The 17828-nt window shown below is 44.1% G+C and overlaps 1 protein-coding gene across 3 annotated transcripts in view; it reads right to left on the reverse strand.

Annotated features, from left to right (window-relative positions):
* Positions 1-5291: 5291 nt before the first annotated feature.
* The window catches only part of Mapk14 (mitogen-activated protein kinase 14), a 57567-nt gene continuing 45030 nt past the window's right edge, over positions 5292-17828 (reverse strand). For 2 of the 3 annotated variants that reach the window (XM_090355799.1, XM_090355797.1), the window contains 3 exons: positions 12407-12485; positions 10825-10998; positions 5292-7813 (listed from right to left, as the gene is read on the reverse strand). In XM_090355799.1, the coding sequence (XP_090211925.1) occupies positions 7746-7813; positions 10825-10998; positions 12407-12485 (321 nt within the window). In that variant the 3' untranslated portion in view covers positions 5292-7745. Of the gene's footprint in view, positions 7814-10824; positions 10999-12406; positions 12486-14189; positions 14270-17828 lie in introns of all 3 variants that reach the window. The other variant, XM_090355798.1, reaches the window with a different exon arrangement.

Genomic DNA, 17828 nt, shown 5'->3' on the forward strand with positions numbered 1-17828 from the left:
TTGCGCTGTTGGTAGGAATGCAAACTAGTACAACTACTCTGGAAGGCACTTCCCCTGGACTGCGGGGGAGGTCTGCCTGCACACGAGTTTAATCATCTCACTTAAAACATCTCAGTGTTAGGGGCTGGGAGTTTGGCCTAGTGGTTAAAGTGCTTGCCTAGCATGCATGAAGACCCGGGTTCGATTCCTCGGTACCACATACATAGAAAAAAGCCGGAAATGGTGCTGAGGCTCAAGTGGTAGAGTTCTAACCTTGAGAAAGTCCAAGGACAGTGCTCAGGCCCTGAGCTCAAGCCCAGGACTTAGCACAAGTGACATTTTGGCTCAGATGACTCTCTGGTGAAGGCTATCCTGGGTGCTGATGTATCCCTGGCCTCTTCCATGAGCATATCAGTATCTCACTGCCTCCCTCAAATGTAACACCTAAATGCATGCTTCTAGACATGGCCAATGTCCCCAACTGTTCAGACAAAATATGGCAGCAGAGGTAGGATTGTCCTAGTTTACTTGCTTGCTTTCCCTCTTCTCCCTATGAATGGACCACATGCATTTTCTAGTCTCCAGAGGATGAACTTTGAGGGATTAGACCTATTTTTTTTGGGGGGGGGGTTGGTCAGGGGGCTTGAACTCTGAGGCTGGGCACTGTCCCTGAGCTCTTCAGCTCAAGGCTGTCATCCTACCATTTGAGACACAGCGCCACTTCTGGTTTTCTAGTGGTTAACTGGAGATAAGAGTCCCATGGATTTTAGTTCCCTGGCTGGCTTTGAACCATGATCTTCAGATCTCAGCCTCCTAAGTAGCTAGGATTATAGGCATGAGCCATCACGCCCGGCAGACCTATTTTTTCCCTTTCCTTCTTATTTTAAATTTAAAAAATGCTGGGACCGGGAGTATAGCCTACTGTTAGAGTGCTTGCCTAGCATGTACAAAGCCCTGGGCTCGATTCCTTGGTACCACATACACAGAAAAAGCCAGAAGTTGTGCTGTGGCTGAAGTGGTAGAGTGCTATCTTGAGCAAAAGTGCTCAAGGACCGTGCCTAAGCCCTAAGTTCAAGCCCCAGGCTTGGCAAAAATAAATAAGATGCTGAATGAACTAGAGACCAGTGGCTCATGGCCATAATTCTAGCCATACTAAAAGTTGAGATGAGGATTATGGTTCAAAGTCAGCCTGGGTAGGAAAGTTCATGAGACTCAGGGCCTGGGCATTCTCCTTGAGCTTTGTCAAGGCTTATCGCTCTACCACTTGAACACAGCACCACTTCTGGCTTTTTTCTGTGTATGTGGTACCAGGAAATTGAACCTAGGGCTTTGTGCATGCGAGGCAACACTCACTCCTGGCCCTCATGAGCCTCTTATCTCCATGTAACTACCAAAAAGCTAGAAGTAAAGCTGTGGTCCAAGTGGTAGAGGAGCAGCCATGAGGGAAAATGGCAAACAAGACTGTGAGGCACAAGTTCTAGCCTCAGTATGTGGCACACGTATGTGCATGCGTACACACACACACACACACACCCCAACCTGTCAACAGTTACTCTTTTCAGGTAGCTCCTAGCTACTCTGAATGTTCTCTCAATAATAAACACGTCTATGTCTTGAAGGAAAATAGGAAAAGTGACACGTTAAGTATCATAGTACGTGAAAGCTCAGTGGAGTCACAGGCACACTTGGAGTGGGCAATTGGCTGGACCCAGAGTCTGGGCGAGGACACCAGGGAAAGACTGGATGCAGCTAGTGAGGACAGAGTTGCTTGCTCTGGATGGGGCACTCCCTACCACAAGCACTTGTCACAGTCATTGTCAGTCACCAAGGCTCACTGGGCAGAGCTGTGGTTGGCCAAGTTCTGCATGCCCAGGCAATGGCCTAGAGGAAAAGGGTCTTCATGTTCTAGTAGCAGATGATGATCTAACACTGGAAAAAGATGGCAGAGCCAGTTGATCAGGTCTAGGTCACACTCAAAAGAAAACACAGCCCTTGAACTCCCATATAAAATTCTGCTGCCCATCAACCAACTCCCAGGGGCACCTGGCCCAAAAATGCCCCCTCAGCAACCCTGTGTAGTTTGCTTCTGTTCTTGGGGCCCTGGGGAGATAGCCAGCCATTGTTCAAGACTTCCTTCCCTCATTTAAAGATCAGCGCCGCCGCAGGAGTGGAGCAGGCGGGGAACCAGACTTTTATTCTTTCCTCCATTTCCGGCGCCTGACACTTGGAAGGCACTGAACACGTATTTGAAGAATGGCTGAATGAGATAACAGATACCATAAAGATGTTCAATTGTTTCCTTGATATTTTGGTTTTCAAGTGGCAGATGGATGGGCAAGCAGGAGGAATTTTCTGGATCATATTAGCTTCTTGTCCTAATTCATTAAATTGTTGCTTGGATTATGGACGTGAGTCACCAATGCTGAGCTATGGTTTCTTTTTTTAGATGATCTTTGCTTCTAAAGATTGCTGATTATAAAACAGGAAGCAAGGGCTGGAGATATGGCTCAGTGGTAAAGCATTTGCTTAATATTTGCAAAGCCCTGGGTTTGATACCTGGCACCACAAAAGGGCACACAAGACAAGATGGTCTGCAAGTGATTAAAAGATGACAGTCATCTACTAACTTGGTCAATAGTGAACGCCTCTGCAGGGTGTGGCGGCTCATACTTGTAATTCAGCTACTGGGAAGGTGGAGAATCAAGATTGTGATTTGGGGCCAGCTCAGGCTGAGTTATCCAGATCTCATTTCAACTAAAGCTCCATGGAAGGCATAAATAGGATTTCAGGACAGACCACCTGGGCAAAAATACAAGATCCAACCTGGAAGCTAACTAAAACAAAAAGGGTGTGCCTCAAGTGGTAGACCACTTGCTTGGCCAGCATGGGGATGAATTCAAACCTCAGAACCAACAGAAAAAAAGAATTTCTGGATACCAGTAACTCATTCCTGTAATCCTAGCTACACAAGAAACTGAGATCTGAGTTCAAAGCCAGCCCAGGAAGAAAAGTCCATGGAAATCTTATCTCTAACCAGCAAAAACTCAGAAATAGAGGTGTGACTCAAGCAGCTCTAGGCCAGCACTGTATCACTTGAGCCACAGCTCCACTTAGGGTTTTATTTTTGCCTGTTCTGGGACTTGAACTCAGGGCCTGGGCACTGTCCTTGGGCTTTCTCAAGGCTAGAGTGCTACCACTTGAGCCACAGCACCACTTCTGGCTTTCTCAATATATGTGGTACCAGAGAATCGAACCCGGGCCATTAGGCCAAACTCCCAGCCCATCCTTGGACATTTTTGCCAGTCCTCGGGCTTGAACTCAGGGCCCGAGTACTGTCCTTGGGCTTTCTCAACGTTAGAGCTGTACCACTTGAGCCACAGCACCATTTTCTTTTTCTATGTATGTGGTACTAAGGAATCAAACCCAGGTCTGTGTGCATGCTAGGTAAGCACTCTACCACTAGGCCAGACTCCTGACCCCCTCCCTCTTGGACACTTTTTGCTCAAGGCTAGCACTCTGCCATTTGAGCCACAGTGCTACTTCAGGCTTTTTCTGTGCATGTGGTAACAAGGAATGGAATCCAGGGCGTCATGAATGCCAAGGAAGCACTCTACTAATAGGCTATGCTCCCAGCTGGCCTGTTTTGATCTTTAACTGGAAAAGCCTCATAGACTTTGCGCCTAGGCTGACTTCAAATCACAATCCTCAGATCACAGCCTCCTGAACAGCTGTTACAGACAGGAGCCTCTGGTACCCAGCTTATCAAGTTTTAGTTCTCATTTTTACTCACTTATGATTTCTGTGGTGCCCACACTCTTTCTTCAGGAGGAAGAGGAAGGCCTCAACCACATGTGTGACCTCCTCAGTAGAACTTGTAGCCCATGTGAGGACCAGGGCCCTTTATGAAGCCACTGAGCCCAGGAACAAAGCCTGAGCTTGCTTTGCTTCCACTCACTGCCATTGTCCCCAACTGCCAGCCAGAGACTAGCTGACAACATGACAAAATGGCTGGCTCTCCACATCTTCCTGGGCCACCCAGGGCTGCTTGTCAGGTATCATTTCAGACACCAGCTAAGGACCTGAGCAGCCAGTTACGAGGCCCTTCAGTCCTGTAATAAAAACACTTTTGTAGGGCCAGTAGTTTGGCCTAGTGGTAGAGTACTTGCCCAGCATGCACGAAAACCTGGGTTCAATCCACAGTAGCTCATGCCTGTAATCTTAGCTACTCAGGAGGCTGAGAGCTGAGGATTGTGGTCAAAGCCAGCCCCGGCACTAACGAACCTGACTCTTATCTCCAATTAAACACTAGAAAAGGGGAAGTGGTGCTGTGGCTCAAGTGGTAGAGCTCTAGCCTGGAGAAAGCCTAAGGACAGTGCTCAGGCACTGAGTTCAAGCCCCAGGATTGGCCAAAACAAACCAAAACATTTGTGTGTGTGTGTGTGCATGCACGTGGGCCAGTCCTAGGGCTTGAACACTGTCCCTGAGCTTCTTTGTTCAAGGCCAGCACTCTACCACTAAGCCACAGTCCCAGCCCAACTCAGCAATTTTGAATATTTTCAAGTGTCATTAGGACAGAGATATAAAATACATTTGCTAAGCCTGTAAAACATATATAGAGGTACACACCCAAGATCTCTGGCAGTTTTAAAATTAAAAATATAGCTTATACTTAGTCTTAGACTGTCTAAGCTGCAAAGAACTTAAGAGTTCATTTTATAAAGATGAGGAAACTGGGATAAGGATGCTGAGCTTCTTTAAAAAGGCCAACTGTTAAATAGTTTGCATGCTGTAGGCTCTGCTCTCTGTCCTGACTGTTCATGTCAACTATAGCACAAAACCAGCCACAGACAATATGAAAACAAACAGTGGGGTTATAGTCTGATACAACTTTATTGATGGACATCAAGATTTGAATCTGACACGACTTTTCACATGCTACAAAAATATTTTATTCTGGTGATAGTTCTCAACCTTTGAAAAATGGAAAGACCATTCTTAGCAGTCTCTGCACAAAACCAAGCAGTGGCAGAGGGGTTTGGCCTGCAGGGGCAGTTGACTGAGTTCCGCCCTATCACATGGACACACTGCAGTAATACAGACCCAACTTCTAATACCTTGTTTATTTGCTTTCCACTTTTCGGGTCCAGATTCTCTTTACCATAAATACATGAGTAAATATTTTCTAAATGTTCAGAATAAGAGCTGTAAGAATCTCATGCCAGGCCACAGTTGAAAGAATATTGATATAATGCCATGTTGTGCGTGAAATCAAAACAATCAAGAGAAACACGTAATAAATTTGAGAAATTCACTGAATTTGAAAAATAGGCTTTATTTTTAACCAGTGGTATTGTCTGACATCCTATATGGCATACCTGATTACAGACAAGTTCATGAATACAAATAAAATACCAGTTTCCTTCCTCCTCTCCCTTGTCAGAATTTTGCTGAGAGAAACTGGGAGGATTATGCTCAGAATTGAGTTCAGGTTCTTCAAGCACAAAGCCTCCTAACACATATGTGGTCACATGTGCAAAGACCTTATATATATATATATATATACACACACACACATATGTATATATGTATATACACAATATTCAGAGCACTATTTCTGTATGAAATCACACTAGCATTTACAACCAAACATGGCTGATGAAATTCATCTTGCTGTTGACGGTGAGGATTTCAAAGGCGAGGCTCTTCTGCTCACTTTTCCTTTAAGTGCACAGAATCCCAAGTGAGGCAACCCCCCCCCCCCCCCCGAGACTCCACTGGTGCCTGCCATCTTCCTCTGGCTCCAGTGGATTCAGGGGTCCACCTGCCCTCTGGAGGCATCACCCTACTAAAATCAAGACTGGAGACAATCTTGGCTTAAATATAAGATTTGCCAATACTGACATTGGCTTTATACTTCCTTAGTACACAAGAGGCTTAAATAGATGGGTCCTCATATAGCACAGAAATTCAGAAAATTACAACAGCAACACTTCTCTGCCCCTGAGGATATTTCATCTATAAAGGCAAAAATATAAAATATTAAAATAATCTGCCCTTTCTCCCCATCAAAAGGAATCACATTCTTAAAGGATTCCTGCAATGTACAAAATTCTAAAACAAAATGTATTATTCCCTAAACCAAGACCACAACATCTATCAGTTAAGCTGCCAAGAAGACCTTTTTTCATGGAGGGGTAGAAAAGATACCTTGATAACTCATTTTCCTTTCTTTCTTTCTTTCTTTCTTTTTCTTCTTCTTTTTTTTAAATAATCATATTTAGAGAAAGATAGCAAAAGGAGTTTCTGGGCTTGTGAGCTTTTTATTTTCACTTTGATTTAGAAGAGTTCTTAGCGTTGATAGTTGGGAGTGAAGGGAACGACTTGTTTTCCAAAGTACGGTATGTTCCTGGGGAAAGCCCTGGTCTTTCTCAACACAGCTCTCTGAAAACAGTTCATTGAAAATCAGATGGCAAGAATAAAAATGCTATCTTATCCACCTGTTCCATCTTTTCTGGGTTTTCCCATCAAGAGCACCTGGAGTATCAACTGCATTCAACAGCAGAAAAGCCCAGGGGGCTACAGAGAGGATGAATTCACTTGCCCACAGCATCAGCTGGGGAGACATGAGATCAGAATCACATAGGCGGTCTTCACAGGCAGACACGCCTGGCCTGGGACCTTCGTAGGAGAATAGGACCAGCAGCAGCACATGCTCAGATAGCAAGGTGTGCCAACACATCCTCACTGGCTAGAAAGGAGCATACAGGAAGCACACAGACAGCAGCAGGAACCGTGCCTGACAACTGGGGTCAATTCTCAGGAGAGCTCTGTCTTGCAGGTGAGAGGCAAGCGACATCTCCTGGGGCTGAGGGAGAGGAAATACACATATACGCATGCGCACACATGCACACTTGGTTTCTTCCGGCTCACAGTGACTGCCCCGTAGCTCTGTCTATTTGCTTGGCTCAGAACTTCAGCAGCTGTAGTCTTTTAATTACCTACGTGTCCTTCTCTCCTTTTTAAGGCACAAACATATTTCAAACACAATGTGTCAAGTTCTGAGACCCATACTAAGCAAGTTAATCATAGGCTGGAGCACAGAAGGCAGTTGGTCCTCTCTGGTGGCAGGCATCACTGAGGCAGACCTTGGACCTGAAGCAGTGAGGTGGGTTCTTCCTCCATGTGCTGCTGTGGCATGTAGTCAAGTTCACCCCATGGTGGAGCCACAGGAGAAGCCAAAGAGGCAAAAGCTAAATGATTAGGTCCAGGGACATGTAATAGTTTTCACTTTGCATTTTCCATATCCTAACATGATGGCAGCTCCTGTCTGCCTGAATTGACTTTCAGAAAGTGGGCAGAGTCTATGGCCATACCACCCAATGGATGCACCTGATCTCGTCTGAGCTGGAAGCCAAGCAGGGCTGAGCCTGGTTAGTACTCAGATGGGGAAAAGAGCAGGCAGGACAGACACAGAAATCACAAATTCACATAAAGTCACTGATCTGAGTCAGCTCACATTATGCTCTTCACCTTTCACAAACACAAATGTACACACCCCCATCCTCTCCCTCTCTCTCTCTCTCTCTCTCTCACACACACACACACACACACACACACACACACACTCACATGCCATGCACACATGCACCCCATCCACCTTGGAGGAAATCTTTCAACAAGAGGCACTTGAATGATATTTGGAGAGTTCCCATGAAAAGGCCTTCCCCTCACAGTGAAGTGGGAGCAACAGAACAGAAACCAGGTCCTCAGGACTCCATCTCTTCTTGGTCAAGGGGTGGTGGCACAAAGCTGATGACTTCATCATATGTCAGGCCTGGAAGTTGGGAAGGAAAAGTGATCTTTGAGAGCTGGGACTATTCTTTTTGCTGGCAGGCACTCTGACTTCTAAGCTCAAGATTCTCCCTCCCATTCAGTGAGTGGTTTGAGGACTGCTTCCAAGTAACTGCTTCATTGTCTGTGTGTGAGATCCTAATATGACATATGACTCAAACGAGTCCAAGTGCAGACAAAGAGCCATTGCTGCTCTTTTCTTTCATCACTGATGGCCTACTCTTTAAAGCACTGGAGAAGCTACTCAAGAATAACAGAAGCTGGGTATGGTGGTTCAAGCCTGTAATCCTGGCTAGGTTCAAGGCCAATCTGGGCAAACAGTTCAATGGCTGGTGTAGTGTTGTGTACTTGTCATCCCCAGAGACATGTAGCACAAGTAGGACTGCAGCTTAGGCTGCCTGGGGCATGAAGTGAGACCCTACTTTGAAATTAACAAATGTAGCTGGGTTGCTGGTAATTATAGCTACTCAAGAGGATGAGATCTGAAGATTGTGGTTCAAGCCGTCCTGCCCAGGAAAGTCTGTGAGAATCTTATCTTCAATAAATTACCAAAATGCCAGAAATGGAGCTATTGTACAAGTGGTAGAACACTAGCTTTGAGCACAAAAGCTCAATGCCCAGAATTCAAGACCCAGGACTGGCCAAACAACACCAGTGTATAACCACACTGGAGATGTGGCTCAAGTGGTAGAGTTCTGTACTTGTGGTTTATAGAAAAAAATATGAGAATGGGCAATGGAAACATAGATTCTTTGCCTATTTCTCTAAACAGGTTTTAGTTAACCTTCTGGTCTCAAAACCCTATTAATTATAAGATTGTAATAATGCCTTACTACTCCCCATTCACCTTAGATTTTTATAAATGAAAAACCAGTTAAGAACCCTAAAGCTGGCTGGGAATGTGGTTTAGTGGTAGAGTGCTTGTCTAGCATTCATGAAGCCTTGGGTTTGATTCTTCAGTACCACATACACAGAAAAAGCTAACGTGGTGCTATGGCTCAAGTGATAAGAGTGTTAGCTTTGAGCAAAAGAAGCTCAGGGGACACTGAAACTCATAGGAACAGGCAAAAACTTTTTGAACAGAGTCACAACAGATTTGAGACTCGACAAATGGGACTACCTAAAAATAAGAAGCTTCTGCACAAAGACATAGCTACTAAAGTAGAAAGACCCCTAACCAACTGGGAAAAGATATTTACCAATAATATATCAGACAAATGCTTAATACCCAATATCTACAGGGAACTTAAGAACCTAATCTTCCCCAGATCCTACAAACCAGTGTGGTACATATATACAATGGAATTCTACATAGCCACCATACAAGATAAAATAATGACATTCACTGGGAAGTATCTATGTATGTGATACCGAGTTAAGAAAGCCTAATGGTAGAGTGCTTGCCTAGCATGCACGAAGACCCAGGTTCGATTCCTCAGTACCACATATATAGAAAAAAGCTGGAAGTGGTGCTGAGGCTCAAGTGGTAGAGCTCTAGCCTTGAGAAAGTCCAAGGACAGTGCTCAGGCCCTGAGCTCAAGCCCAGGACTGAAAACAGGAAAGAAAGAAAGAAAGAAAGAAAGAAAGAGAGAAAGAAAGAAAGAAAGAAAGAAAGAAAGAAAGAAAGAAAGAGAGAGAGAAAAAGAGAGAGGGAGGGAGGGAGGGAGGGAAGGAAGGAAGGAAGGAAGGAAGGAAGGAAGGAAGGAAGGAAGGAAAGAAAGGAAGGAAAGAAAGAAAGAAAGGTGAGTCAGTCTCCTGAAGCCAAGTGTTGGTGGCTCACGCCTGTAATTCTACCTATTCAGGAGGCTGAGATCTGAGGATCACAGTTCAAAGCCAGCCTGGGTAGAAAAGTCTATGAGACTCCTATCTTCAATAAACTACTCAGAAAAAGGCAGAGGTGGTGACTATGGCTTAAGTGGTAGAGCACTAGCCTTGAGCAAAGGAAGCTCAGGGACAGTGCCCAGGCCCTGAGTTCAAGCCCCAGGGCTGACACACGCTCAGGGCTTCCTGAGCCGAGTACCAGCTGCTTACTCTTATAATCCTAAACTACTCAGGAAACGGAGACCTGAGAATCACAGTTCCAAGCCAGCCTGAGCAGACAGATCTGCAAGAATCTTCTCTCCAAATAACCAGCAAAAAGTTGGAAGTGAAGGGATGGCTCAAGAGGTTGTGACTGGCTGTGAGTTGAAAAAGTGAGCAAGAATATGAGGCCCTGAGTTCAAGCCCCAGTACTGGCACAATAAAAAGGAAAGGAAAGGAGAGAAAAGGGGAGGGGAGTAGCAGGGAGATCTAGACCTTCAAGTTCCACACTTCTAATCTCTACTCTAGAAAAATGCCTGGCACATAAAAGCCTTTTTAACTTTAGGTTGCTGAGTTGTTAAAATAGTCAACATACATTGCCACACATATTTGTTAGACTAGACTATATTGTGAGACAGTAGAAGCAAATGTCTTATACACTCCTGTGAAGTCAGTGCCAACACACAGAAGCTCAGTCCCACATTTAACTACAAATAATTATGCTGAAATTCTTCCCATGGAACCCAGGGGATACTGGTAAAATTAAACCATAAGGAACTTGAGTAGTGTTAATATTTTGTTGATAGGCTTCATGTACTTCCACATATATTTCATGGCATTTATATTAAATTCATTTTTAAAAAAAGCTCAGGGATAGTGCTCAGGCCCTTAGCTCAAACCTCAGGACTGGCAAAAAGCAAACAACAGTAACAACAAAAAGAAACAAACAAAAAAAGAACCGAAAGCTCTATACAGATATGAGGGGCAGTATACTGTCCAACTACTTAAAGGCCAGAGGCTGCTGTCTACATGGGCATGGTCATTCTGTATTAGCCCTTAACACTAAGTGTTACTGAGCTGGATGGAGTCATTTAGCTTTTCTTTTTCCTGTAGCCTTTGGCCAGTGATTTACCCAGAAGAGATTTTACAACATAAATTCTCAAGGTGCATGTGAATCTTGCCCTCAGGACTTACTTTTCCATTCATCTATAAGGAGGTCCCTGCTTTCAAATGACTGGTCGTAGGGATCGGCCACTGGCTCATCATCTGGATCATGGTACTGCGCAAAGTAGGCATGTGCCAGGGCCTGGGCTGCTGTAATCCGCTTATCTGAGTCCAATACGAGCATCTTCTCTAGCAAGTCGACAGCTATCAACCAGTGCCAGAGACAGGAAGGAAAAATGAAGAGTATTAACGTGTTAGAAAACAACAACCACCATCACCACCTCCTGGTGACCCTGGCACATAAATACTGCCACGATCACAGATGTCATCACGGGCAAAACAGAGGCATCTGCAACTTTGCAAATGACTTCTTAGATGTACTAAAGAGGACAGCAGCCCCCTGAAGAGATCAAGTTCCTGTTTCAAGTTGAAAGTAGCCAAACTGCCAGTCATAGTTTTCTCCTCCTCCTCCTCCTCCTCCTCCTCCTCCTCCTCCTCCTCCTCCTCCTCCTCCACCTCCACCACCACCACCACCACCACCACCACCACCACCACCACCACCACCACCACAGTCATGGGGCTTGAACTCAGAGTCTAGACACTCCCTCTGAGCTTCTTTTGCTCAAGACTAGCACTCTACCACTTGAGCCACAACACCACTTCCAGTTTGTTCTGTTTGTGGTACCATGAATTGAACCTAGGGCTTTGTGCATGCTAGGCAAGCACTCTACCACTAGGCCACAGTCCTTGGCCTTTTAAATAGATAGGATTACAGGTCTAAAACATCAGTGCCAGGCTACAAACATACTTTTAAGAATATGACAGGCTGGGAGTTTGGCCTAGTGGTAGAGTGCTTGCCTAGCATGCACGAAGACCTGGGTTCGATTCCTCGGTACCACATACATAGAAAAAAGCCAGACATGGTGCTGAAGCTCAAGTGGTAGAGCTCTAGCCTTGAGAAAGTCCAAGGACAGTGCTCAGGCCCTGAGCTCAATCCCAGGACTGGCAAAACAAAACAAAACAAAAACAAAAACAAAAAGAATATGACAATATTGGCAGGTTGGCAGTGTAGCTTAGCAGGCACAAAGCCCTAGATTCAATTCCTTGGTATCATATACACAGAAAAAGCTGGGAGTGGTGCTGTGGCTTTAGTGGTAAAGCATTAGCTTTGAGAAAGCTCCAGGATAGTGCCCAATACTGAGTTTAAACCCCAGGCAGGGGTGAGGGGGGGAAGGGGAAGGGGAGGAGAAGAGGTGGGGAAAGTGAGGGCCAGGAGTTTGGCCTAGTGGTAGAGTGCTTGCCCAGCATGCATGAAGATCTGGGTTCAACTCCTCAGTACTACATACATAGAAAAAGCCAGAAGTGGTGCTGAGGCTCAAATGATAGAACTCAAGCTTTGAGAAAGTACAAGGTCAGTGCTTAGGCCCTGAGTTCAAGCCCCAGGACTGGCAAAAAAAAAAAGACAATATAAAGACAGATAATAAATGCCATTATTGATCACATTTCAAGATTTAACTCATAGTACTCTATTTGATGAAAGAGAAAAATTTCCTTCATCCCCTCTGTCACAACCAGTTCAATACCATAGAATAGGAGACTATGATCAACTTACCTAGGGGATTGGCACCAATAAATACATTGGCAAAGTTCATCTTAGGCATCTGGGTCAAAGACTGAATATAGTTTCTTGCCTGTAAAAATAAAGGTTTTCAGAATGACTTCCTTCAATAGCATCTTAGTTCTGGCTCAGAACATTCAAAGACATCTCTTTTATTGTCTTCTAGTTTCTCTATGCATGACTATAATCTTTATTTATATGCTTTCTCTTACAGCTATATTCCTTATGAACATGACAACTAACCAGTTCCCTTTCTTTAGCTTTCTGATTGTACTAAGATCAGAAGTTTAGAAACAGAGGTCAAGACTTCTAAGCAACTTTATCTAAGGCTGTCTTTCTAAACACTTAAATTTGGCAGAGGAGTTGAGAACCTTTCTGGTTTGAAAAGAAAGTTATAGGAACTGGGCATACACATGGCCATATTCCTTTCATAGTTGATCCTGGAGATTAAATGGAGAAACAAGAGATAAGAAGACCAGTCTCATCCAGAGAACAGTCATACCTTTTGTGTGTGTGTGTGTGTGTGTGTGTGTGTGTGTGTGTGTGTGTATATATATATATATATATACTGTAGCAGAAATAGAAATAAAGTTAGTGGAAAGTGCCTTGTGTGATGCTAGTCTGGTTCCCCCAAATAAAAAGGCAATCTTATAAAGGACCCTAGTTAACTCTGACTAAAATTAGTCAAATTAAGTGGGTAAGAATTGGTAAAGAGAAATGCTAATTATACTTAATACCCAAGTGTTCATAGTTATTCAGTGTCACACGTCTTTTTTTTTTTTTTTTTGGCCAGTCCTGGGCTTGAGCTCAGGGCCTGAGCACTGTCCTTGGACTTTCTCAAGGCTCGAACTCTACCACTTGAGCCTCAGCACCACTTCTGGGTTTTTCTATATATGTGGTACCAAGGAATCGAACCCGGGTCTTCATGCATGCTAGGCAAGCACTTTAACCACTAGGCTAAATCCCCGGCCACGTCTTTTCTTTTAAATAGAACTTCCAGTCATTAAAAAAAAAAAAAAATGGTGCGCCAGATGCCGGCTAGTGTCTCACACCCATAATCCTAGCTACTTAGGAAATTGAAACCTGAGAATTAAGGTTCAAATCCAGCCTGGGCAGAAAAAGACTCATCTCTAGTTAACCAGCAAAAAGCTGGAGGTGGAGGTATAGCTCCAGTAGTAGAACATCAGCCTTGAACAAAAAGGCTGAGCCAAGAGGAGGAGGCCCAGAGTTCAAGTCCTGGTACCAGCACTTCCCAGCACTAAAGAATGTGAGACTCTTATCTCCAATTAATCACTAGAAAATAAGAAATGGGGCTGTGGCTCAAGGGTAGGGCGGTAGCCTTCAGGTGAAGAGCTCGGGGACAGCCCTAGGCCCAGAATTTCAAGCCCCAAGACTCAAAAAAACCAAAAGGTAAATGGGAACTCATGCCATGCTACACCTTCAATGAAGTCATCTGACAGTAGTATACTTTAACTACAAGCAGAAACCTAGGAAGAAACACACAGCCCCTTGCACCCTAAATTCACAAACCCACATACCAAAGGAACATCATTTTCTATTTATTGCATTCTTGATCCCATTGATTGGTGATGTTTGATATCAAATGTGACATTTTGCGACAGCACACAGCAGTCCATCAAGGCCTCAGGACTCCTCAGAGCACATGCAAGCAAGCATTCAGTGACAATGAAGCCTGTGTCAGTTACACAGAGGCAATACAGGAGACAGACTGTGGCCTTCTGAGTGAGGCTCTCCCGTGCCTCACTGTTTTTCTCACCTCATGGCTTGGCATCCTGTTAATGAGGTAAGCAGGGGGCGTCCCGGTCAGACGCATAATCTGCTGAAGCTGGTTAATATCTTAGATCCCTGGTCAAGGGCATTGTTAAACACACAGTGCAAAAACAAAACAAAACAAAAAAACCCAAAACTTTCCAACTCAAAGTTTTAAGTTAAAAAGTCCACCCCCAAATAATACAAAACAAAACCCTATTTCCCCACCCATCCCAGGCTAGTGCCCAAGGCTGCATGTTAAAGCATGCTTCGGCGAATGGCACAGGTTGTTAGGCACATAGCCAGGGACTAGCCATGCACATGGGAAAAGTTCATTTGCTTTGCTTTTAGCATCATCTTCAATGTTCAATAGTCTAGGTCCCCTGGAATCTGATTGTTTCTTGATCCAGGATGCCAGCCATAGAACTGTTTCAAGAACCAATGGTCAAAACCTGTGTGCCTGTGGGATTAAAAATAGATGACTGAGAAAAAGAAAAAAAATCCAATCAAGGAAGAGAGTATTTGTGGCACAGGTTCTCCAAGGCATCAGCCCTCCAAACGAAGACACAGGGAGGAGGGCAAAATGATTAACAATGCCCAGTCTCAAAGACATTAGCTGGGGAACATTTAAAATACATGCCACAAACACGCAGAATAAGTGGAGGAGGGGAGGGGGGAGTTAGAGGCTATGGGCAGAGGCAAAAATAGAAGTCATAAGCCATCGACAGAATTACGGCATGCTACAAAGATTATTTCCACAAAATTATTTCCCGGAGTAAATCTAATAGATTAACTTCATAGAATGAGCAGCTGGGAGGAAGTGTGCAAAACAGATTGTGATGGAGGCAGAACTGAGTTTTCCTCACATTTAAGTTTTACTTCAGTCTTTCATTTAACTGTGGCCTTAATTCCTCCATTATAAGTCATGCCCCAAAACAGAGGAACCAAGTGCTAGTTTATCATGAATTCCTACTGAAAGCCAGAAATGATGTATTTTCTAAATCTTCACCTTTATTCACCCTCTCTTTCTTGTTATAATTAATTCCTTCCTTCAGTGGAAACATCATCTTCCATAAGAGCCATGGCCGTATCATTTTACCTCTTTGTGGCTTCCCTGAATAATTTCTCTACTTAATACTTAAGCTCATCCTCTGATTGCAACTTGCTTGTGGTCAGATTACTGCTAAGGTGTGTCCACAACTGGCCTTGGGGACAGAGCAGGGACCATGTGCTCCATCATCTTAAAGACAAAGGCCAGCTATACTGTCATCACACAGTGTAGATGCACTTTTTAAATAAACCATTTGGTAAACAAGCCTGGAGACATAACAAAGGTAGAAAAGAGCATCACAAAGTAAACCAGCCATGGTAAGCTACCAGCTAGGCCTTCACTGCTGGAATCATGCCAACACTCTTCCTTTCCGGGAGCAGTATGTGGCCTGGACATGTTCTGGTTCTGTCTTCTTTAATCAGTAGGTGGTGATATCCCTCTCCTGTCAGCTTATATTTCTAGAAAGAACTGTGAGTCAAGCTTTTGCTTTTGTAATACAATGTTTTGTTATTTCCTTGGTTACTCAAGTTTCTAGCATAGCAATCAAATAAATTCTGTCCTTAAGCCACAAGCATCCAATTTATCCCCTTTTTTCCCAATGCTGGCTCTATTGTTTGGGTTGTTCTTCTCTTTTTATTTTTCCTCTCCTCCTCCTCCTTCTTCCTCTTCCTTTTTTTTTTTTTTTGTGTCAGTTCTGGTTTTGAATTTTGGGCCTCATGAGTGCTGTCCTTTAGGTTTTTGTGCTCAAGGCTGGCTCTCTACCACTTGAGCCACAACTCCCATTCTAGCTTTTTGCTAGTTAACTGGAGATAAGTCTCATGGACTTTTCTGCCCAGAATGGCTTTGAATTATAGTCTTCAGAACTCGACCTCTTCAGTAGCTAGGATTAAAGGTGTTAAGTCACCAGTACATGGCTTGGCTGCATTTTCTTACTCAGAATACCCCTGTTACAGATGCAGGCTGACATTACTAGTCATTGCTTTTCAGGAATAACAAAAATAATTTTAAAAACACCTAGTCTTTCTGTTTACCATATTTCTAACATTTAAAAATCTTTGAACATTTTACTCACCTGGCTTTGTTATTTCTCCATCCATACTCCACATATCATGAGATTTTTTTTTTTTTACCCCCAGTGATGCTGCGGATGGAACCCAGAGCCTTGTGCATACAAGCAATCTCACACTCAGCCCATGCTTTTTTGAGACAGACCCTTAGTATGTAGCTCTGACTTGCCCCAAACTCTAGATGTGCCTGCCTCTCCCTTGCAGAGTGATGAGATTATAGGCATGTGCCATATCATGTGCTTTAAAAACAAACAAGTACTCTGACACTGCCATTAACAGTAAATTAATCTTGCCTGCACTTTTTTTTTTTTTTTGTGAGTCGTGGGGCTCTTCAGCTCAAGGCTACTACCCCCCTTGAGCCACAGTGCTACTTGCACTTTTCTGGTGGTTAAATGGAGATAAGAGTCTCACAGATTTTAGTGTCGGGGTTGGCTCTGAACCTCGATCCTCAGATCTCAGCCTCCTGAGTAGCTAGGATTACAGGTGTGAGCCACTGCACCGGCTTTCTTGCCTGCACTTTTAAATAAACTATTTTATCCACTTGCCACAATTATGTGGGGACATTCATTCTGCTCTTCTTCCTGTATTCAACAGTGTATTAAACAGGCTCTTTATTCTGGTTCATTTCATAATGTCCAGTGCTGTATGGGAGCTGCTGAAATGTATGATGTGTCCTTTCCCATAAGATGACGACAGCTCCTTATTAGCTCATGTACTCAACACTATTTCTTCCTTAAACACAAAAGGATGGAGTGATGATAAGTAGGCACTATGTCAGCCATCCTGTGTTACAGAACCTCTCATCGGTGGGGCAGATGGCTGGGGAAGAAAGAGGCCATCACTCCCAGTTTCATTAGCACCATTCATTAATTAACTGAGCTCCTTTCCAACCCTCCTTCTGGCCCTTGTCCACTTGGCAACTCTAAGCCAAAATATTTTAAAAACATAAAAAAACAAACAAACCCTCCTGTCCTTCCTCAGCATCTTATCTTCTCTGATTCACTCTAACCCAGGTTCTGTACTTCAGAAGGAAAAAGGGAATAGTGGTTCAGGTGGAGAAAACTCTGAAAACGACTCTCAAAACAGTGTGCAACCCCATGAGATGATTAAGACATCCAGGATCTCTACTTAGTTCTGGCAGTGTGACTCCAGCAAGCCACAGCTTCTCTGTGCTTATCCTAATACAGTAAACAAAACAAAACAAAATAGAGCCAGCTGCTGAATTTCTGCAGCTTCCAGACTGATACATTACTGAGCTTTATGGTCCTTTCAAGAGATGCAGATACACACTAAAGATGGTATTCTTTGTCCGGGGGATGATGAACTGCTAAACCCACCTGTTCATGCCTGCCTCAAACTACACAGCTGGCTTCCCAACTGGGCAAAGGGGCCCTTCAGTTAGGAATCCAGGAAGACATAGCTGGAGCATGTACAATTTTTCCTTTTTATCCAGCTGCTAGGTGGGGGCAGATGGAGGGAAAGGCTGGACTTCTGCAGCTCCTCTCATGGCTCTGACCGAGCAAATGAT

This window comes from Megascapheus bottae, chromosome 22, assembly GCF_031878675.1.
Source record: "Megascapheus bottae isolate mThoBot1 chromosome 22, mThoBot2.hap1, whole genome shotgun sequence".
NCBI classification, from domain to species: Eukaryota; Metazoa; Chordata; class Mammalia; order Rodentia; family Geomyidae; genus Megascapheus; species Megascapheus bottae.